General features: G+C 39.8%; 1 protein-coding gene across 1 annotated transcript in view; it reads left to right on the top strand.

The window, feature by feature from the left end:
- The window catches only part of PPP3CA (protein phosphatase 3 catalytic subunit alpha), a 191729-nt gene that overhangs the window by 66641 nt on the left and 100906 nt on the right, over window positions 1-24182 (top strand). Inside the window, exon 2 of the mRNA XM_017822245.1 lies at window positions 13002-13202. Coding sequence (XP_017677734.1) covers window positions 13002-13202 — 201 coding nt within the window. The remainder of the gene's footprint in view (window positions 1-13001; window positions 13203-24182) is intronic.

The raw sequence follows: 24182 nt of genomic DNA, 5'->3' as shown, positions 1-24182 counted from the left end.
GTCCAGGGCAAAATTTCCATGTGGGTGCTCTGTGGTATAAGGGCTGGTAGAGGCAACCCATGAAATCCAAACAAAAATACAAGGGCTGATTCACAGCCACATTACTTGAGATTAATACCAGTGTCACTGGGTTTAGTTTGGTAAATTTTATTTAAACATGAAGAGCAGACTGAACCCAGTTTCAAAGCTCAGTGTAATCTATTAATGCTGGATTAGAAACACCATTGGTTTAACGGCATTACAGCAGCATAGCACAGTGGTGAATGTGGTCCATAATCTTTAGTATTGATCTATGTGAACTCTAATAACACTACAAGAAAATTAGTTCTTTGACCGTGTTGGAAGAAGAACAAGTTCTGCATGAAACTATTCTCAACAATGTCCTGGAAGAGTTTCAGTTCTTCTCATCAGCAGAGAAAGGCACCATTGCCTACAGGGCCTGTGAAGGGCTTACTTTGCCTTCTGCAGGCAAAGGTCCTTTCTGTACATAAAGGGCTGAATTTCCCTCTTAAATGTTCTAGTTTGACCTGGGACATTAGTTTGAACTGGCAAGCAGTATTTCCAATATCGGGCAAGCTGAAACAAATTGTACTGAGCTTGTGCTGAATACAGTTCAGTTGCAGGAGAAGCCAGTCATTTCAATTGTCTTTGGGTGTTTAGTGAAGACTTTATGAAATTTTTGTTTGTTTAAAGTATGCCTCTGTGTAACATGAAGTGTATGTCCCTAAATCCTAGTCTAGACAAAGCCAAACTATGCTGTGAAGATTGGTGGTATCTAGGTGTTAAACTGCATAGGAAAAAAAAAAAAAGACTGGTGCCTTTTTATATTGCTGTTTTTCCAGCTGTGTGACCTGACCCCTGAATAAGAAAGGCCTGTTACTGAATCAGTCATAGGTGTAACCTAGCACAAATTAGTTTATTATATAATCAGGTGCATTTTTTATGCCTATCCCGTATTTCCTGTTTATTATGTCTGAACAAGCAGAATTCAGTTTTAGTGGAATTCTGAAATGACGTTTTTCACTCCGGTATATGGAAAGCTTGGCCAGTTCCTATATGGAATAAACTAGTATGAGTCAGTATAGATTCACTTGTGCAGAATTATGCTGATTTAAAATTTCTGTCAAAGGCAAAAATGTTACTAAAACAAGCAAAGCTCTTTGGGATTAAAAAAAAAATAAAATCCAAACAAAACCCCCCACCCATCAACTGCTGTTTCCAACTTCTTTTTAAGGTTAATTTGGCTCCTCTGCACTTAGTCCTTATACATACTTGTATTTGTAAGGCTGTATTCTTTATACTTGTCCAACTGAAGTATATAAAATGCTAGTGTAGATCTGCTACTTACTGCGTGTCTCATGATCAGCAAAATAATAAACCAGGTTAACATTTACAGATCAGCATGATTTTTTGATTTAGTTAAGACATTCATGTTTTAAATGTTCTTTGCATCCTGATATTTATTGACTTCAGTAAGGTGTTTTGAGTTTTTTGTTTGTTTTCCCCAAGGTTTGCTTTTAAAAAAATTTTGAATAAAATGAAACTTACGTGATTTAAAGATGCTCCTTTCAAGTCCTTCGGTCAACATTCACCAGCTTAGAACCTGGAAGATACAGGCAGTAAAGTACTGGGCTCTGTTAGCATCCCTTCCCCCTTGTCTTTGCCCTGTGGGCTGTAGGCTCTTTGGGAAAGGTATCAATGCCAGATTGCCCTGAATTTGAAATTTAAGATATATATTTTTTAAAGGATTACTTTGTAATGCTAGCAGGAATTTCCATCTTCTCTTCCTAGTGAGCTTTCTGGTTCCAGCAAGAGGTATGCTGGTGGTGTTCCAGGAAGCAACTTCTGCAGGCTGACATTTAGGCAGAGCAATTTCTGTAATGTGGCATTTAAGCAGTATTAGGAAACAGAATATCTGCAAATAAAGGCTGCTTTACTTGCACTTCCTTATCTCTCCTTCTAGGACTAAGTGTTCAAGGCCAAATTGGATGGAATTTGAGCAACCCAGTATAGTGGAACGTGTCCCTGCCCATGGCAGGGAGGTTGGTACTAGATGGTCTTTAAGGTCCTTTCCAACCCAAACCATTCTATGATTCTATGACTTGTTTTAACAAATTTTTGTGAATAGTGGCAGACTTTGCACAGTTGGTCAGTTTTTGGAAGCTACATCTTGGTTGTGTTTAAACCTTGCCCTGGTGGAACAGCTTTGGAAAGGAAAGGATGTTTGCTTTTCTGCCCTTTTGCATGTCACTGGAAACTCTGAGGTAGGCCTGAAAGCTGAGCTGATTTCTGACCAAACTTGGTAAGGGTACCCCATTATGCTCAGAAGATCAGAGAGGTAATTCAGTGTCTAGGTGAGGAATTGTCTGCAGTGCCTTTTTCGCTACCTTTGCCATATAAAAGACTGCAATTTGGTAGTGTCAATTGACTGACCAGAAAGTCAGAAGAAAATGATGCCTTAAATCTGGCTTGATACCTGAAAGTTTTTCAGGTCCTACAATCAGTTTATTTGGATTTTTTTCTCAGTAGATTGAAATAATTTCACATGCAATCATTTCCTAATTTCTTCCAATTAGGAACAAGAATGAAACTTTACCATAGAAAAGAAACTATCCATCACTCAAGTATTTTGGGGGATGGAGAAGTGCGCGTAATTCCTTATCTAAGTCTTGGAAGACCTTTGGTATTTTCCATTGTTAGAGGGTTCTTTTTCCCTGACTTTGTTTTCTCCAAATGAATTGTTCCTATAAAGGAATTTAAACTCTGGATAATTATTGTTCTCTGTTCCAAAAGCTAATAAAAGCAAAGCTCAACAGTATTCAGTTGGAGGCCTATGGAAAAACTTGGGTGTAACACACAAAGTAGAAAAACAAACTTTTCTGATGAGGCCAGGAAGCTACGATCACATTTTCCAGTTTTTACTGTATGTGTTGGTCCTAACTGGGAATGTTTCATGTTAAACTGAATTTTTCCTTTCTGTTTTATTTTGTAGTTGGTTTTTTATCCATGAACTGTGGACTGGAGTGGATCATAAACGTCAAAGATACTTGCATATGATCTTGAACATTGGGAAAAGATACATTTTTGTAATATTTTATAGCGATATGTGTTGTTTTGTGCTCTATAAGACTGGTAGGATTTGTTTGTTTATTCCAGTAGTTGCCCAAAGGATACTCTGAGAATGCTGCCAATAAATAACCACATACCCTACAATATGATATTTCAATCAGACCTATTTGTTTGAATTATGAGGCTTTCTTTAATGCAGTTCTTTTAAAGTGTACCTCCTTCCCTTCCTCTTTCCAACCTGTACCTGTTCCTAGGTTCTCAGGGTTCACATGCTTTCTGTTGTGTTTGTTGCCTGTAAATGATGTTCTGGAAGAGTTTTCGTCATTTTTTTCAGACTTTTTTTGAGAAACTGAAAAACATTTTTATTGCTAGTTGTTTGTTAATGATTGAAAATTAGAGTTAGATGTGGCTTGTTACAGGAATACACATTTATCTGTGTTACTCGTATCAATGCTTCAATTTATTATGAAAGCATTTAGTGCGGTTGAGATAGAGTACATGTCAATCAATTCATCAGTCGAAAGACAAACCATCAAGGGAATCTTGTGTGTTTATACAGGCCTTTGTGGTTTTTATTACTACTCTTCATTTGGCCCAGAGTAAGAATAATGTGTCACTGCTCTAATGCCTTTGAAGAACTCCTTTGTGTAAATTCTTCTTTAGGATTTTTAAGGTTTCCTGTGGTGAATATAAAGAAAATCAAATCCTGTAGCAATGAGTGTTGTTTTTAATGGAAATTTTTTTAAGGTGAGTCTGGGTGACATAGCTGCTTACATTTGTTCTTTTCAAGTATAATTTGACCTGAGTTTATGAAGAAATCAGTTATGCCCTTTTAAAGAGTTGAAGAAAAGTGTTGCTATATAGGTACTGTATATTCTGGAGAAGGCTGGTATTGCCATAGAAGACCGTAACAATTCTTGAAGTGGTGGGAAGTTGTACTGCTGTAGCTTTTCATCCTCTGAGAACAGACGCCTAGCATCCAGTCAGGGTCGACCCATAACACCTCAGCTTGGTAATTAGACAGAAATGACAGCATTTCATCCCAGTTCTGTAGTTGCAAGTTAACGGTGACTTTCATTTCCCTTCCTCTCTGTTGTGCCACTCATCTGTTTGCAAAAGGATCCCTATATGTTCATTAAAATGGCAGAGGTAGTTTAGACGAGATCATCCTGTCAAAAACATATCTGTATGGTTGAGAGGTCACAAAATAGCTCCTGGCAAATTGTGCAGTCCCAGCTTCACTGCTGGTCAGAGGCAGCCTTCTTCTGGGAAGAAGGTGTATTGGGGTGACTTCATCTTTTACTTGCAAGTTTGAGGCTCAAATCCTGTAGAGGTATTTTATGTAAAGAATTTGCTTCCCTTAGGTGTCACAGAGTTATGCTGTGTGAGGACTGCTTGCAGTGTGCTGGAATGGGTTGACTTGAAGTGGAACTTCACACTGGAGTGAAGGGCTGAAGCCTACAGATTACAAGGCCACAACAAGTGCCTTAGTGTGTGGGAACAATGGCAATATGTTGGGACCACTGCATGGTTGACACAGCCCTTCCTTTGACAAACACCTTCCTAGCATAGTTTCTGTCCAAAGTTAGACGAGCTCTGAACAATTCTGTTACGTTGTCCAGTTATGGCTGAAGTGTCAGAAGATATTAAAAGTAGTCATCAGAGCTGGGGTATTTGATGAAGTACCTTTTGTTATTTTTTTTTTTTTTGAGCTTTTCGTACATCAAAAAATAATGCTAACAAGGCTCATCGCAGTCTTGTGTGAAGCAGTTTCCTTACCAACCTGTAGTACCTTCTGTTATTTCTGGGCCACAGGTGGTACTGCCTCTTCTGAAGCGGCCTGTTTTCCACATTGTCAGCTGAGTTATTTGTCTAAAGAACTCCATTCTGTGTTCTCTCTAAATTTGGTATGTGTGGGCTTTGTTAAAGAATGACCCTCTTGTCTGCTCCCAGTTTGATTTACAGGTGCTATTGCTCTTAAGGTATCTTCATGCAACATTCTTTTTGACGGACTCTTTCTTTATGCAGTATTGACTAGCTTGCCCAGTGAAAACCCCAGCTTTCTGTGAAGCAAAGTACCTTGCTCATGAGTGAAGTTGATTTAATTGTGTCTTTAAAGAAATAGGGCTGTGAGCACTTCTGATTACACTGCAAGAACTTGTTGGCAATGGGGAAGAATTCATGCTGAAATTCTATAGGAATCCTTATAGCTTCTTCTTATTTTGTATTGTAGATTTATTTTCCAGATTCTAATTTCCAACACTTTCACCATCTGGTGAGCAGATCTAGTGAAAACAGTCCTCAAATACGTCATGTCTTAAAATAGCAGGTGAAAGCTTGATCTTTTAGAAGAGGGTTGCCAATTCCAGTGCCTACTCTAATGACAGTAGCTAATGTAAAATGAAACCTGATAGTTTTTGTTAGAAAACATCAGAACACATGTTCCACTTTTGACTCCACTGAGAAGATTTTGATTTGATTCTTATGCTGTCATATAAATAGTTAGGGGTTTTTTTTTGACCAGATAGAGACATATTTTCTTGTCTAAAATTCAAGCAGAAAAAAAACTAGTAAGAACTTGCCTATGTTACAAATGCTGTAGAAGAAAATTTCATGTCAAAAAGAAATTTTGTCTTCTAAATAACTCAACCTTCTGTATGCTACTCTAAAAATACCTGCTGAGGACATAATGTGTAAGTTAAAAAGAGAGATCCTAGTGATTCAGTGTGTTTGAATGGTGTCTGTCTCCAGAGAACTTGTGCATGGAGATAAAAGCATCATCCATGTGATGGCTGAGGAAATCTGTGAAGGGGGATGTTTGTCACATGAGAACTCTGTGTCCTGCTTGGCTGAGCATCTTTGGCAGTGCCCTTTCCCTTTCCCACCACTTTGGTGAGCCCTGCACTGCCTGAGGGGTTTCACTCCGTTCCCCTTAGCAGCTGTGGATGGCAATGACTCATCCTCTTGTTCTTGTCTGTCACTTGAAGTAAGTAGTGTTCTTGAAAAAAAAATTCATCGTTCCTTCCCTTTTGGTTCACAGAAACTCTGTAAGCCAGAATTTCGTAGGCAACTGTACAGGAATTAGGTAGTGTTAAACTATTGTCTTTAGGTCAAAAGTTGATCTTTGGCTGCTTCTTTATATATTGTTGTGTAGTCAGACCCGTCATGGTACAGAAATGCAGAACTCTTGATTAAATAGTAAAAACTCCAGTATGGATGTTGTTATTGTTCAGCAGGAATGCTCAAGATTATGCTGTGTGTTCAACTGCACTATAAAATGGGGGTAGATTTTCAAAGTCGACCTGCAAAAAGTGTTAGTTAACTACTAAAAATGTTCTGGTCTCTCAAAAATACAGATTTGTTGGAGTTTCTGAGATGATTTTTATTATAATTTCTGGAAATTTTTATGGATACCAAGTCTGAGGGTTATGAAAAATAGATGCAAAGAAAGCAAAGCTGAGGAGTGACTTTTTTTTTTTTTGCACGTCTGAAATAAGTGTTGACCTGTTTAATAACTTGTGCTCTAGACACTGCTATATTACAAAGTGCTTCTCAAAATGGAGAATTGGAAGTTGTCATCAGGCAAATGCAATGCATTTGGGTTATTGAGGTGTTGGCAGTTATTGGGGTGTTTTCCCTCCAAATGAAGAAGAAAGCATTTGTTTTTCATAAAAGTATGGTGTGCTATAAACATAGTTACATACAGACATACAGCAGAAGTTATATGAAATTATAGGACAAGCATTACAGAGGGAGATAATTTGCAGGGAACTTGAATATTGATGAAAGAGAGTTTTTCTTATGGGCAGCCTCCTCTGAGATATTAATTTAATGTATAGCTTCATTTCAAAATAAATAATATATAAACAAAATAGTGCTTGCTTTGCCACATGCTAGTGTTTTATTTATGGGTGCACACATGGTCCACTCTAATTAAGCACAGCTCTTTATGATTTATTTATTTGTTCCAGAGAGGCTGTTTAATATTTGAGAGAAACAGTAATGATGTGTCTGACCTTTACAGTGGCTGTGTTAATGGTAAGATGGGTTTTGCAGGAGCTTGCAAGAACAGTAAAATAGCAGGTTGATCTTTTCCTCCATTTGCTGGAACATGCTCAAGAGACCTGAAAGTAAAAGTGAAAAAAACTGAAACAACCCAACCAAAAAGCCCCCCACTAGTAAGTGGTTAAAAAGTATTTTTTTGTGCTTTCAGATCTCAGGAGGAGGCTACTGACAGGCTGAGGTAAAGGGTTAAAAACTTTGTTTCTTTACCTTTGGCTGTGGTCCACGTTTTATTAGCAAACCACCAAGGTAGTATTTTACATGGTTAATAATTATTTGTCTGGTTTTTTATGCCAATATAAAGAAATAGATGTAAACGAGGTGGAGGCCAGTCCAGATTTTAAGTTTTACAGAGTACGATTAAGGGTGCATGACTCTTGTGTAGTGGTCTTGTAGTGAAATTTGTCACTAAACTTCTAAAAATACATATGGTATATACATGCAAATTTTATTGCCCCTCCCATTTTTATGGGAATGCTTGGTACAAATTCCCGGCTCTTTTTACGAAAACATCCCCTAAGCCTGTGCTGTGGTGAGACACTCTATGCTGGCAGTTCAGCTCCCCAGTCCTTCCTTCTTCCTGCCTCTCTCCCTGGTGACCTCCTCTCCCAGCTCCACATTCTTCGTCCTTGTGTGTGCTGCATGCACAGTTGGTGTCTGATGAGACTCTCGGGTTTGTTCCTGATAACAGTAAAGCCACTGGGAGAGAGAGTTATTTATTGCAAGCACTAATAGCATAGGTTTCAAAAAACAGTAAAAGAAAGCAGATATGGAGAAACAGATGGATACCTGTGTGTTCAGATGGTAACATTGCTATATATAAAGCAATGGAAATTAAATGTTTGTTGTATTTATAAAAGGATTTTGTTGGATCCGGCATTTTTGGCTATGACCAGTAAAGAATGATGTTTAACTGACTTCTACATGAACATGACCATTTCTTACGTTGTTCTTTCTGTGGAAGCTCTGTGTATGTGTACATTCAAAATTAATATTCTCATAGTGGAAGATGCAGTTTGTGGTCTCTTCAGTCGCTCATATTTTTGCTGATTAATCATGAATCATCTGCTATTGGAACAGTATCTTTTTTTCTTCAATTAGCCACTGGTACATCTTTGTTAGAGCTCTACCTGCAGAACTGTTACAGTGCTGCAGTGTATGCCATATTTTTTTCTGAATCAGCAGGTTCTATGTCATAGCTTTTGTTTGCTTGATTGTTTCTCTGTTTTGCTCTGTGTTTGTAAATGTAAAAATCTCCTTTCAGCATACGAGCATATATGGTAGTTAACTTGAAGTAATAGTACTCTGCATAGGTTTTTACATTATGATACCTTTGGGAGGAACAGTGGTGGTTGTCTTGCTAAGGAATGCAAGCTAATGGTACGTCTTCTTCCAGCCAGAGTGATTGCAGATAAGTACCAATTTTTTCCTCTCGTCCTTCCTTCAGTGCATGATCATTAGCACTAGCTAGCCTTCCTGGTTTTTGTTTTTAGAAAAGGAGGATTGAGTCTTGGAGAACTGCTGAGTTCTCATTCACCTTCCTTTTTTTTTTTTTTGAAATTATTGTTCTTTTTCTGTGTTGCATAAAGAATTCTTTATAGCTCTTATATCTGCATGGGGATGGATGAGGAGTCAAACGAGAGGGCAGGGACAGGTGCCATTATAATGGGAATCTGCTACAGGCCATCTGACCAGGAAGACTGAGCGGATGAGGCTGTCTATAGACAGGTAGGAGCAGCCTTATGTTCACAAGCCCTGGGCCTCATGGGGATCTTCAACCACCCTGAGACCTGTTGGAGGGACAACACAGCAGAGCATAAACAATCCAGGAGATTCCTGGACCTTGCTCTTGCCAAAAAGGAGGTGCTGGTGGGAACTGTGAAGCTCAAGGACAGCCTGGGCTGCAGTGACCATGAAATGGTGGAGTTCGGGATCCTTATGGCAGCGAGGAGGGTGCACTGCAAATTCAGTACTCTCGACTTTGGAAGAGCAGAGTTTGGCCTCTTTAGGGATCTTGGTAGAGTCCATGAGATAAAACTCTGGAGGGAAGAGGGGCCCAAGGAAGCTGATTGATATTCAGGGATCAACTCCTTCAAGCTGGGAAGCGATACATCTCAACAAAGACGAAGTCAGGCAAAAATGCCAGGATGCCTGCCTGGATGAACAATTTGCTCCTGGACAAACTCAAAAAGGAAGCCTACAGAGGATGGAAGCAGACTGGTAGCCTGGGAGGAGTACATAGAGATTGTCCAAGCAGCCAAGGATCAGGTTAGGAAAACTAAAGCCCTGATGGAATTAAATGGCCAGGGATGTCAAGGGAAATAAGAAATGCTTCTGTAGGTGCATCAGTGATAAAAGGAACACCAGGGAAAACGTGGTCCCTTTCTTGAAGGAAACAGGAGACCTGGTTACCTGATACGTGCGGAAGACTGAGGTATTCAACAACTTTTGGCTCCAGCCACACTGCCCAAATTGCAGAAGGCAAAGGCTGGAACTAGGAGAATTAAGAGCTACTGTCCACTGTAGGGGAAGTCTAGGTTCAGGACTGTTCAAGGAACCTGAAGGTGCACAAGTTCATGGGACCTGATGAGATGCATCTGTGGGTCATGAGGGAACTGGTGGAGGAAGTGGCTAAACCACTATCTGTGATATTTGAGAAGTCGTGGCAGTCTAGTAAAGTTCCCACTGACTGGAAAAGGGTAAGCATAACCCTCATTAAAAAGGGAAAAAAGGAAGACCCAGGGAACTGTGGGGTCAGTCAGTCTCATGTCAGTGCCCAGCAAGGTCATGGAGAAGATCTTCCTGGAATCTATGCTAAAACATGTGGAAAATAAAGAGGCGAATGGTGACAGCCAGCATGGCTTCACTAAGGGCAAATAGCGCCTGACAAATTTGGTGGACTTCTGTGACATGATTACAGTGTTGGTGGGTAAGCAAAGGGTGACTGATGTCATGTACATGGACTTGTGCAAAGCATTTGACACCATCCTGCCTGACATCTTTGTCTCTAAATTGGAGAAACATGGATTGAGAATACTCAGCAGATAAGGAATTGGCTGGATGGTCACACTCAAAGAGCTGTGATCTACAGCTTAATGTCCAGGTGGACATTGTTCAGGGATCAGTGTTGGGATGGGTGCTGTTTAACATCTTTGGTGATGTGGACAGTGGGATTGAGGGCATGCTCATCAAGTTTGCTGATGTCAGCAACCTATGTCAAGGGGGACACATGGTGGAGGGAAGAGATGGCATCCAGAGGGACCTTACAGGCTTGAGAGATGGGCCTGTGCAAACTTCAAGAAGTTCAACAAAGCCAAGTGTAAGGGACCTTAACCGAACCTTGAAAAGCTGGAGCAATCCAAAGCACAAATACAGGCTGGGTGGAGAAATGGATTGAGAGCAGCCATGACGAGAAGGAATTGGGGATTTTGGTGAGCAAAAAGCTCAGCATGTCTCAGCACTGTGCACTTGCAGCCCAGAAAGCCAATTGTATCCTGGCCTGCATCAAAAGCAGTGTGGCCAGCAGGTTGAGGGACGTGATTCTGCTCCTCTACTCTGCTCCGGTGAGACCCCACCTGCAGTGCTGCATCCAGATCTGGGCCTCCCAACATAAGAACAACATGGACCTGTTGGAGACAGTCTGGAGGAGGGTCATGAAGATGGTCAGAGGGCTGGAATACCCCTCCTTTGTAGGCAGGCTGAGAGAGTTGGTGCTATTTAGCCTGGAGAAGAGAAGACTCCGTGGAGGACAAATTGCAGCCTTCCAGCAACTAAAAGGGGTTTACAGGAAAGCTAAAGTTTTTTACTGGTGCATGTAGTGATAGTACAAGGGGAAATGCCTTTAAATTGAAAGAGAGTGGGTTTAGATTAGGTGTTATGAAGAAATACCTTACAGTGAGGGTGGTGAGGCCCTGGCACAGGTTGCTCAGAGAAGCTGTGCATGCCCCATCCCTGGGAGTGTTCAAGGCCAGGTTGGATGGGGCTTTGAGCAACATGATCCCACAAGTGGGATGTGGCCCTAGTTTGGTTTGGAACTAGATTTTCTTTAAGGTCCCTTCTACCCTAGACCATTCTATGATATGGCTGTCTTGCTTTTGAGGGTCTGCTGCAGATACTACATCAAAGATTGACAGAGCATATAAACTCGATTTTGTGAGCATCGTGGAGTAGGCTCAACTGCAGTAGCTGTGGAAAGGGCAATAAGGTTTTTCCTTTCATAATCTACCTCCTCTGGTAGTGCCATTCAAAACATAGACTAATTTAAAGCAGTCTAGGAGAAAGATCATCATAGATCTGCTACTGGGCTTTCCAGAGCTGAGAGCTGTATTATAACTTCATTATTGATTGAAGTGTCATTTCTTCAGGAGAATCCCAGTCCTGTCAGGGATGTCATGAATTTTCACCTTTTCCCCTTTTTGTCCCATGTTTAAGTCTGAGAGCAGTCAGGTTTCAGTATATTGCAGAGATCCACATTCGTTAGTCCCCAGGAGACTATTTCAGTGAATTGACTGCTGGAGCTGGGGCAGGAAAAAGTTAAAAAAAAAGATTGAGCCAGAAAAAAAAAACCACAAAAAATGGGGGCATTTTCTGAAACTGTTTATGTTAAAAATATCAGTGGGAATTAACTGCATGAAGCGAATTTTTTTTATTTTCTGCTCTTACTTCTGGTAGCGTAAGTGAACAGTGTGTGGCTTGAACTTTAAATAATGAGTGTGATTTATGGGCTGTTTTTGGAGTACACTGATTGTGAAATTAGAAGAAAATTGAAACTAACAGATACATTGATCTGCTGCATTATGGTTTTATGTCTCACGATATGGCAAAGCTGCCAGTAGAACACTCCACGGGAGACAAGGCCCTGTGGCAGGGATGGGGTTGTACTGCAGATGTGGCCAGCTGAGACCAGCCCTGTGGCCACCTCCTTCCCCTGCTTAGAGCTCCCGAACAACCTGACCCTCTTGCAGCTGTGGCTGGGATCAGGATAAATACCCTCTGACTGGTGAGGCAGGCGCTGCCTAATGCCACTCCGACTGACTGCAAGGGAAAGGGAGTTAAGCTGGGATAATGCTCCAGCCTCATCCTGGTGGCTGACAGCATCACCTCCAAGCCTTCTCGCTCCAGCTGGAGAGCAGGAACGTATAAGTTTGCCATATGCCTCAGACCTTATGTGACAGCAGTACGCAGCTCGCTATTCGCTGCCATGTTGCTAGGACAACCTTCCTATTTATCTGTTTGTTTCAAACTTCAGTGTGATACATCCTCTGCCCTGCTTTTGCTGGAGTGGTCTGTTTGGCACTCAGGCGCACTTTGATGGGCTTCAAATATATATTGTTTAACTTACACAGGGAAAACATCTTCCACCCCCCTACCCAAAGTCATTAGAGAGAGGTCTGTCTTCGGTTTTAGAATTTTCATTAGAGTGTATCTATGCATGTCCATGCACAGATATTAAATGTTGCAGTTTTTTGTGCATTTTATGCTGTTAATGGAAGGAAGTCTTCTATCAGTGTTCTCTAGTGCTACTAGAGCAGTTTAAACTGTGTTCCCTCGTTTCCCTGATATTCTCATGCCTTTTGGGATGCTCGTTTGAATATATCTACCTGTAAATATGGCCTAAATACTCTTCTCAAGTTTTTATAAGTGTGAATCAGTTGTTCTTGCGTGTGTGAATAATATGTGCTGCAGAATACATGTGTTTTAATAGTATCTCTGGTAATCTATGTACAATTTCAACCACACTTTTTAAGAGGCAGTAGAAAATCTGTGTTAATGTTGTTTTGCAGAAGACATGTTTTGAAATGTGTCATTGTCAGTAATAGAAGCTTTGCTGTAAAAAGTGACCATATATTTTTGTCTTTTTTTCCACTTAGCTGTCCCATTTCCTCCAAGTCATCGGCTCACAGCTAAAGAAGTGTTCGATAATGATGGAAAACCTCGTGTGGATATCTTAAAGGCACACCTTATGAAAGAAGGGAGACTGGAAGAGAGTGTTGCTTTGAGAATTATAACAGAGGGAGCTTCGATTCTCCGCCAGGAGAAAAATTTGCTGGACATAGATGCACCTGTCACAGGTTAGTATGGAGTTATGATGATGGAGGGTTATGGTTGCTGGCAGGGACGTGTTAAGTAATGCCTTGGTGTATGTGGCTTCCTAAGGTGCTGAAAGGCAGCTTGAAAATCATTTGTTCTCTCCAATACTTGATTCGCTCTTTGTCTGCTACCACTAAGATAATGGAGACCATCAGACAGCTTGTAATTTAGAGGAAGGGATCACATCTGCTCAGCCCTTTCTAAGGCAGAGAACATTTTTAGTCTTTAGGAAAAGAACTACTTTCTGAAATGTTGAAAAGTTATCTAGCCTTTTGCTCCAGGTACTAATTCAGTAATTTTATAGATGTTATTTACCATAGTAGCACTATTTAGACATACAGACAGCATTGGGCTCGGAACCTCATGAAGTTCAGCAAGGCCAAGTGTAAGATCTTGTATGTGTCTTGGGGGCAATCCCAAGCACAAATAAAAACTGGACAGAGAATGGATACAGAGCAGCCGTGATATTGAGGAATTGAGGGTGTTGGTGGATAAGAAGTTCAGCATGTCTTCTCAATGTGCACTTGAAGCCCAGAAAGCCAACCATGTCCTGGGATGTGTCATAAGCAGTGTGACCAGCAGGTTGAGGGAGATGATTCTGGCCCTCTGCTCTGCTCTTATGAGACCCCACTTGGAATTCTGCATCCAGATCTGGGACCTCCAACATAAGAAGCACATGGACCAGTTGGATCGAGTCCAGAGGAGGCCACAAAGATGCTCAAGAGTACTGAACCAACTCTCCTCTGCAGAGGAGGCTGAGAGAGTTGGAGCTGTTCAACCTTGAGAAGAAAAGGCTCTGGGGAGACCTTATAGCACTTTTCAGTACCTGAAGGGGGCCTACAGGAAAGCTGGAGAGGGATTTTTCACATGGGCATGTAGTGATAGGACAAGGGGGAATGGTCTAAAACTGATAGAAGATGGGTTTAGATTACATGTTATGAAGAGATTTTACTGTGAGGATATTAAGGCATGGCACAGATTGCTCAGAGAAGCTGCAGATGCCCCATCCCTGGGAGTGTTCAAGGCCAGGTTGAATGGGGCTTTGAGCAGCATGGTCCAGTGGGACGTGTCCCTGCCCATGGCAGAGAGGTTTGAACTAAGATGGTATTTAAAGTCCCTTCCAACCCAAACCATTCTGTGATTCTACGAAAGAACGATGGTGTCAGAGTAAGTGGAAACTTAAATATATGTTAAGGAAAATAACAAGGGCAGAAAAAAATTAGCAGAATCCCAGTTTGTGTTGCCTGGGGGATTAATGAATTGTGCCGGTTGCAGAACCCATCCTGCCCTTGACTATGAAATGCTACCACCCACTCATTAATCCTCAGGAAATGCCTTATATTTGAATTTCCTTCTCTAATTGTCTCCTGCCTCTGCCTGCATTCTCAACGTATGAATGCATTTGCTTGCTCTAATGTGCTTCCTCCCATGTTCTGTTTTTGCTATCAGATATGAATGCATTTTTGGCAAGTAATTGATCTGTGGCATAGAAAGTTAGCTGGGGGGCAAAAGCTGTCTAATTCCAGCCATTTTAAACTATGAAGCCAAAGTATAAAACTTGGTATAAGAAGGCAGGTCCTTTTATCACTTTTGTTTCTGAAGAACCCTGTCAAAAGTACAAGAAATAGGGTTGTCTGCTGCAGAAGAAGGGTTACCAGTCTTTATTAGTAATACTGATAGCAGTCACCAAAAACCACATAGAAATAACAAAACCTTCATTTTCAGGAAACATTCTCTGAAACTTAGGAGTGTAGTGGCTGAACTAGAATGATACTCAAGTTATTAAGGCTCGTAATTTTAAAAATTACATCCAACTAGGGGATTGTAGCTTGACCTGAAGAGGTTATGTGTATCATCTTTTGTGGAATAATTAGGCTGTCGTGCTGCCATACAGTTCTGATGGAAGAGGTGTCAATTGTATTGCAGCACATGGATGAATAAAGGAAATAGAATGAATAAAAGGGTCCACGTAGTTAGCTGAGAATGAAGTTCTACAGACGATTTCTTTGACATTTCAGAATAAATGGAAGAGATGCAATACCATTTTCCATAACTGAGTGGCAGAGACACAGAAAATTCTACCTATGGATTTTCTCTTTTTTTTGAGTGATTTTTACTTTTTTTTAATCCACTGAGAGATGTGATCTGTAGGAGGATGGCTCTGGTGTGTTGTGTCCCAGCTGATTTCTACAAGCCCATGTTTAATGTTCTCTGTCTCTTTAATTTTTCTCTTTAAGATATTTTCTTAAATGCATTTGAAGGTATTGGAATTGTTCTGAATTATATTTTGGAGATTAATCTCCTGAAGTTTACCCCATTGTATAACACTGGTATAATTTAAGTCTTTGATTCTTTTTTCAGTTGAGCCCACATCTTGCTTTGTTCCTGCCTTCGAAATTATTCTCATGCAATGATTGTGATACTGCAGCATTCTTCAGGGTGGCTGGTAGCTACTCTCTTTTAAGCTAGCATAGGAAAGCTGGGCTCCTAATGCTTGTTGGCAGGGTAGCTGAGAAGTGCTAATCTTCTGTGTGAACAAACATGAAAGCTGTAGTTACGAAAGTGATCATCAAAAGAAGGAAAAAATTAAATTGTGAGGGGGAGGTTGAGAAAGCTTGTGAGACATGTTGTTGTGGGCCTCGCAGTTTTCTTTGTATGAATAGTATGACAGCAGGTGACTGGATAAAGAGAATGATGTGGTGGAAGTGCCAGGTACACAGGCAGTCAAGAAAATAACTGGAGTAGAGGAAAGCTTTTTTTCAAACATTTGGAAGGACAAAACCACTGATAGAGTAGAGAAGAAAATAAATTTTAGATTTTATACAAGAAAAGCAGTCTCGTTGAATAGTGACAGTCATAAATCACTAATAAATCCTACTAATACGGAATCCTTTGTGGGAGATGCATTCATCTTTTAGAAACATATCTCTGAGACACTGATCAGCAAGAAGAGAGATAGAAGAGTGTAACTGTTGAAGTAAGAGCACACTGGATTAGCACAGTGATATACTTGATAAATGTTAAAGAACATGAAATGTTTTTTCTTAAAGCCTTGTGCAGCTGTCCATCCATTTGAAATTTCACTTTTGTTTAAGGGATGATATGATTGTCCTCAAAAATAATATTGAGAGTTCTGTTTATAAGTAAAGTCATGTGAAATGAAGTGGCTACATAGAAAGCCTGTATTTGAGCAAGCAAATGATAAGTGGGGGCAAGTCATGCAAAGAGCTTTAATGTGGAATGCACAGTCAATTATTTTGTGTTTATGTATAAAACTTACTCTGTATCTCTGGTTAGCTGGAAGCATGAACATGATTGTCCTTTTGAATTAATACATTTTATTTCCAAATTTGGCAAGGTTATAAGCCTTTTGAAGTGTTTCTGATGAACTCATTGGTGACTTAGCTCAAATTCTCATAATTTGCTACATATGTACGTGCATGCATTGTTCACTACACTTCTGGCTTACAGCCAAGATGAACTGTCAGCTATTTCTGCAGTAGTTACACAGGGCTGCTGTTCACTGGGTAGGAATCTGAACAGAGCCTGAACTAAGAAGAGACTCCCAAGTGCTCTGCTGTCAGGACTCTTCTTGCATCTGGGGAGTGTTGAGGCAACTTTATCTTGACTTGTGAATGTGAGTTGGGAAAGATGGAGTCAAAAAAGGTGAGCATGTTGCAGGGAAGGCTAAAAGTAGGGATGAAAAGTAGTGACATGGGCTGCTCGTCAGATGATATGGAGTTGGTTGACACTTACTTGAGGTGCAGGGCTTGGGAGAAAAGGAAATGGCCAAGAGGCTGAGTCAGAGGTTGACAGAGGGTGGCTGGGCAGGCAAAGTAGAAAGATGAGCAAGAGGCTGACAGGGTATTGGAACTAGCTGGGCAAGGCACCCAGTCTAGAAGATCAAGGGGCACATGGTGGAGTGGGCCTGACTGCAGAGTGACAGCTATGGTAGACACATTTTCCAGTACAGACCTGTCTCATGACTGGCAGCAGTGAGGGGGTGGCACAAGGGTTGTGAGGTTGTCTGGGTTTCCAGTGTGTGTAAGAAGCAATTCGGGCACCCTGGGCTACCACGATGATTTCCAGTTGCCTGCAGCACCATGGAGAATGTCCATGCCAATCTTAACCCCTCCAGGGAAAAGACAGATGGCAAGGGGATGGCAAGGGGACAGGAACCTCTTCACTTGGAGAGATGTGGCCTTTGTTTTAAGCTTGTGTGTTTAATGATGTTGCTCTACCACTAGACTACAGATGTTTAGTGTTCAGAAGAAAGATGCCTGTATGGCAGCCTTGGAATTTCCAGTCCTGTATTGTGTTCATAACAGTATAATGACACATGGAGAAATTGGCTCATTTTTAATTGGCTTTTTTTTTGTAGAAGGCTAAGGCAGCATATCTCTGAACCTCCCTGATGGTAATATTTACTGAAGTCATACTCCAAAGTACAGTTGGGAATGTCAGATTTATAATTACCTGGGTAATTTTATGTAGGTTTATTATAGGGATTCATTACTATACAGAATGATTTTGGTCAGGTGATAAACACTACCTTTTCTTTGCATGATGACTAACTAATTACCTGCATGTTTTTATGAGTCCTCCCTTTCAGATCTAGAATCTGCTGTTCTTAAGTACTGAACATTCTTAATTGCAAGCCAAGCATGTCCCCCTTTGACTTCAGTGCATGGGTAATTTTCTCTGTGGATGAATATATGTACATACCTCTGTATGTTGCAGAATTATGTATAAAATTTTATGTTCTTTGGATTTTTAAATGTGTCAGAAAAACAAATGTAGGTAAAGTTTTTGATGGCAATGTTGTCTTGCTTGACTCTGAGTCGTAAAAGGGACCATTAACTCGCCTGTGTTTTGAAGACAGTAATTCACACATCTTTGTGAGATATTGCTATACTGAGCTGTGTTGAAAGTATATGAGCGAGGTGATCCTGCTGTCTGCAGAGTATGGTTCATATACATTTTGTAACCAGAGCACATTTCGCACAAGTGAAAGGAACACAACTTGAATTGCTCACTGCATGAGTATGGTTCATTCTGCTCCCACTGCATGGAAAAGAATTTGTAGCATAGTGACTATGTAAGAGAAGGTTGTACTCGAAGCCTTAATTCTGTCCCATCCTAAATGTGCTTTTTTTTTCCCCCAACATTTGTGGTGTTCACTTTAATTACTAGGTGTATGATTTATTGACATTAATGGGCCTCATTTCACTGGTCCTTTTCATAGCAACCAAACCTCCACTTTTGGAATGGGATAAATTCTTGTTTTCCAACATCTGCAAAAATTACCAGCTACGACAGGTTAAATACTATTATTAATCTGGAAGGGCTGGGATTAATATACAAAACCTAAAAAAATCATATTGCAGAATTTGATTTCAACAGCAAAGTAGCTGATGGCAGCAGCCAATTTCAGCTTTGAAGCTAGCAGGTTGTGCTATATGACCTTCCCAACTTAATATTTCTGTGATTTTAATTTATACCTCCTTAAATGACCTACTTAACTACAGGATTTGCGTAGAACTGTAAGTAGTATGTTTGTCTAATATCTATCATTGTACATCTTTGCTTTTACCTTTGGGATTATTTTTCTTAAGGATATTGTTAGATTTACAGATACTGAATGAAAATAGCATATCTTCTGCAGATATGACTGCACAAGTGAATAAGCTTGCAGGATATGTGTATTGGTGCTTTTAAGATAAGTCTTTTTTCCCCATCGGTATCTGTTTTAAAAGTAATTAGCATGTGCTCTGTTTCTTCTTGTCACATTTGACATCTCTCATTTTTTGTGCTCAGTGTGCAATCCTTTTAGTTAACTCTGCCATCATTATTAAAAAGAGTTTCCTTCAGTAATCTAAGAACACAAAAACCTAAGTCAAGTGCATCTTTATAAACCTGTGCTTTTTGACATATGGGACTGAGATGTAATGTATGAACATTACCGAGGCAGCTGCCTCTGTACAGATGTTCTCGATTCTGCTTTGTGGGTGCCACCACCAGCAGTGGCCATGATGGTGGTTTCTGACTTGGTGACTGTAGCCAGGCTATGTGCAGGCACAGGGGGCAGCATTTCTTACTCCTTCATTTAGAAAAAATGGAAAATAGGTAAAACAGCATACACTTCTGCTTTAAACCTTCATGTGCTTCATTGAGAAAGTCCTGACTCTGTGCTAGCCTGTGTGCAGAGCTTTCTGAAATGCCATGTGCATGCAGCTTGTTGTGTGAAGATAGAAGAACATTAGATGAAGACAGAATAAAAGCTTATTCTTGCAGTGTAAAAGGCGTCTAGTCTCTGCAGATCTTCTCTTTGGGCATTCTGTTCTCCTCTACTAGTCCTGTTTTTTGCAGCTCCCATGTTTACAGCTGTGGTAGATGCAAGGAAACCACTGTTACTTGCAGAGCCTTCTTTGCTATTCCCTTTGCATCACATGAGGTAAGGTGTGTATGTATTTCCAGTAGGTATATAAGTACTAACCTTGTGCATGCGAAGGGGAAATACACCCCCTTGCAGTTTTATTATGGTGTCTTTGGGTAAAAAATACCATTGGCTTGGTTGAACGTTGCAGTGGTAGAGAGATAAAACTTAAACACTGGAATTGCTTGTAATGTTTTTATTTTAGTGAACACATTCGGTTTTTTGGAATTTGAACTCTAAATTGATGGGAGGGAAAAGGTTGTAGTCATCTGGGGACAACCTGTGAGCAAACAACTGTGGCAACTCTGGTGACCTTTGGAAATCTTTTGTGCATTATGGGTCCATAAAACCTACAGAAGGAAAGCTCTTTCCTGCCAGCATGTGTCTTTATGATCTTTGAGCCTTCTAGATATTCTCTGGGGACATAATGCCATAGTATAGTAGGGTCTCCTGGGCTTGAACTTTTTCTCATGTTCCATGTATATTTTTCTGTTGCTCAGTTTCTCTCATTTGGTTGCGTGAAATAATATTGGTAGGTTGCTAGTGCTGTGCAAGTTAAAACTTAGTAAACATAAAAATTTCTGGCTAAAGTGATCAGTGTTAAGATGAGCTAATAAAAGTATTTATGCCCACGTTATAGTAAAAGGGAATAGTATTTAAAATTACATTGAACTGTAGCACATATTTGAATGATCTGATCCAATTGGAGAGTCAAACAAAACCACTTCTTGCAGATTTTTACCTTTGAAGCAGTTTAAGATAAAATTTCAGCATGGAAAATAAACAAGATGCTTATTAGAGGCCTGCAAGTATTGTAAGATCTATCTGTATGAGCACAGCAAAGTTTGTGTGAAATTACACTTCAGTAAAAGCAATTTTAGTTAACATTTCTTTATTTCACACTTAAGTAATTACATTTATGCTCTAAACCCTATGTACTGTGATTACTGTTGAAGAAACTGTTGAATTTCCAGGACATGTATAACTAAAATATTTACTTATGCGTGATGAAAAAAGCATTTACATGATGAAACTGTAAAACCTCTTCCTAAGTGGCTGGTGTCCTTAGACTCACAAGTCTGAAAACTTAATTGCTGGTTTGAAGTCTAGATGAACTTCTGAGGGTAAGAATTATTCTTTTTCTTTCTTTGCCATAATGCATTCAGTAAAGTGATCTTTAAAATGATCTTTAGTTTTAGTTTGTTTGTGTGATGTGGTCTGCCTTCCAAACAGAGGACAATTACAGTATGACACTTTTTTCTGTATCTTAGAGATGCATGAGAGTTGCAAATGTTCCTGGTATTATAACTACATCAGTTTGAGTTTCTGCTGGTAATGCATGCCCTGTCTGGACCAGTAACACCTGAGAATTGAACACAAATCAGCAAATTATTCTCACTCTCAGAATAAATGACCTGCAGTTAATTCTCCTTCATCGTAGGAAAATTAACTTTGCCTGCGGTGAGGCAAATGTTTGAAGTAAACTGACTTTTCTTTCTTAATATCAGTTCACAATCTTGTTTATATAAATGAGATTTCAGCTGAAGAGGTTGAAACCAGGAAGTGGAAGAAAGGGAAAGTATCAATAGCACCATCTACTCTTTCTACTCTTGAAAACAAATGATAGTGCAGTTGTTTTTTCGTGCCTGTATAATGCAGCTATGCTCTCTAACTTAAATTAATTAGACTTTGTGAAGAAATGTTTACCATAATTTTTTAAAATGTGTTAGATACATTCTTTTCTTAATGTAGTATGAACACAGTTTGCTGCTGCAACAATTATTTCCAATTACATATCACTGTTGAATATCATTAAACTACAAAAAACCTGCATGTCAAACTTATGTTAAAAATAATTTATCATATAAGCATACTATTGAACAGCTAAAGTGAGCTTGATTGGATCCTTTATTTGGCTTGCTGATTAAAACCGACACTACCCCAGCTATTTGGTATGCTTTCTTGAAAATTCATAATACATCAAATCACTTGTGGCTTAAAAACTGGGACTTCCAAAAGAAAGTGCAGATTTTTAAGGTGCTATGTATTCATTTTTTTTTAATCTGTTCTTTCCTTAAATGCTTCTGTTGGTTCCAGATACAGATTGAAATAAGCCTGCCTGCATCCCTGATAGAACAAAGCAATTATGTCTTGTAGCTTAATTGAGCTGCTTGAGACATTAGCATCTGACATTTTGGCACAGCTGATGTTTTCTAATAGCAGCTGCTTAAATCTATCATTATTGCCAAGACAGTGGATACTACTGACTGGATTCTTTACAACTACCTCACTTGTTCTTGTAAATAATCTATCTATAGTTCACTTCCTATAGTGCAAAAATCATAGTCAAATAAACCAAACTAAAGTCATGGAATCTGAGATATCCTTCAGTTATGGAGCTTGATTTGAGGCTGTGAAATGGAGGATCAAGTGTGTATATTGGGCTTCAAGCACAGAAATTGCATGGATTAAAAAGTAACCACCAGCATAAATACAAACCCAACTGCTTGCAAATACCTAAGCCTTTAGGACTTTGTTCTTGCCATCTTTCATTTAGTGTGTGGGTGGTTCATCATGTAAATACTGACAGCACAGTATAGCACGTTAGCATTTCATACACAGTATGTCATAGGCGTGCTGTTTATTATTGCTTTTCAGATACTTTTCTGAAACTTGTAAATCAGGTTTCTTACTTGCTTTGCAATTATGTAGTCAGTGGCACAACTTGAGTTAGAACTGGGTCTTTGACACTTAGATTCTTTTTTGTGAATAACCATGATGTTTGTACTGTGTATCCTCATTAGGAGGAGAGAACCTTTGTTCTTGCCTTTCGTGTTCTCTTAGCTTTACCAGTTTATTCCTCCTTTAGATTCTCACCTCAGTTAATTTAACTCCATCTTAGGTTACAGTCTGTATTGGCAAGAGATGTAGGAGTGCAGTGGGATCACTGCTGAAATTGCAGCCCCTCACATTCCTTTGTCCCCCATTTTGGATGGAGCAGCTCCTGAAATGAATAAGAACTAGAAGGGGGCAGAGGGAAATTCCAGCGTTTTGTTTGCCTTCCCCTCAGAAACCAAAAATCTACTAGTTGCACATGATCCAGTGTTTCCCGCTTTGTGCATCATGATTTATATGTGTGTGAGGCTGGAAAGGGGATTGATTTGGTCTTAATCACCCTGTACTTGCAACAGCTATAGAGTGGCTGTAGTGTAGAAATCAAGAAAAAGAACTAGAGGAGTGTGAGGGGGCAGAGTAAGAGCAAGTCAGAGACAAACAGTGTTTTGTGTCAGCTGACCGTTGCTGCTGGGAGGTGCCACTGTGTTCGTCTGATTTGGGAACTGCTGTACAGGTGTGTGCCTCTGTTGTTTAGAGTCTGGTTGTGCTTTTGGAGCTAACACCAGCTGTCTCCTGCCGTCATCTGTTTTTGCGTGTCTCACCTTTCACCAAAACCCAACTGAGAAGCACTGGCAAGTGCAAAGAAGATAACTAGCAAGTTCGTTCTTAGAGATACTATAAACATTGCCTGTCATCACTTAGAAAGAGCATAACTCAGAGAGCATTAGAAGTTGGAAATGATACTTACAGAAGGATGTTATTCTGGGATGGGTGGCTTTTCTACTTCTTCCTGCCTTTACATGCTTTTTCATTAGCATTTTAATTATTCTAAGAAATACTACCAGAGCTGAGACAGATGCTTTCTCTATTTGGTTTTCTGCATTTATCTAGAGAAAACATTTATAGAATAATTTCCAAGTGTATATAATATCCTCTGTGAAGATACTGCCTTCTTAAATGAAAAATAAATCTGCTATAGTTAAAAATATTTTAATTAGTTTTAAAAAAATTTCATACTTTTAAATCATCTTTACACTCTAAAAAATCCATGATCTCTGAATAAATACACCGATTATGAGTATTAATTGTGCTGAACAGGAGCACCTTTTCAATCTGCAGTCTCAGATTTCAAAAAGTCTTGGCAAGTGTCACGGGGGATTCTGGCAATAATGTACATGATTTGTACTGGTAGTATGTCAAGCCATAACATTTTCTTTTGACACAGAGGTCATTATATGCCTCTTTTAGGGCATCACATCATTAAATGGTGAATTTGAAATTATTCCTTGGTGCTGTCTCCGCAATGACGGTGTTTGCTCCTGCTTCTCTCTTCTTTCTGTGTTTGCTCTCTTCTTCTCTCTTCAGCCTTGGGCATCTAAATCTAATTGAAATTTATGTGTTGATACCACTTGGGATGATAATTACTTCCTGATAAAATGTTTTTGATAAGTGAGGAGGATCTTGCTCCTCATCCTCTGATGAAGATTCAGCAAGAATTAAATTTTCAAGAGGAATCTATTTCCTGTGCTATTTTGCCTAGTTGTGTTGAACTTTGTAGATTGTTTGGGTTAAGTCAGTGTTGTTCTTCTCTGTGAGATTTTTGTAGATCCAGCTATGTCATCTTCTTTGAAGCAGGCAACCCAAGGGTATAATGGCAATGGATTAAGCTCCAGTTTCAGAGCCTGTGTCT

The sequence above is a fragment of the Lepidothrix coronata genome, unplaced genomic scaffold (genome assembly GCF_001604755.1).
Source record: "Lepidothrix coronata isolate B3197 unplaced genomic scaffold, Lepidothrix_coronata-1.0 Scaffold96, whole genome shotgun sequence".
In the NCBI taxonomy this organism is placed as follows: Eukaryota; Metazoa; Chordata; class Aves; order Passeriformes; family Pipridae; genus Lepidothrix; species Lepidothrix coronata.
This window is presented reverse-complemented; position numbering and strand designations above follow the sequence as displayed.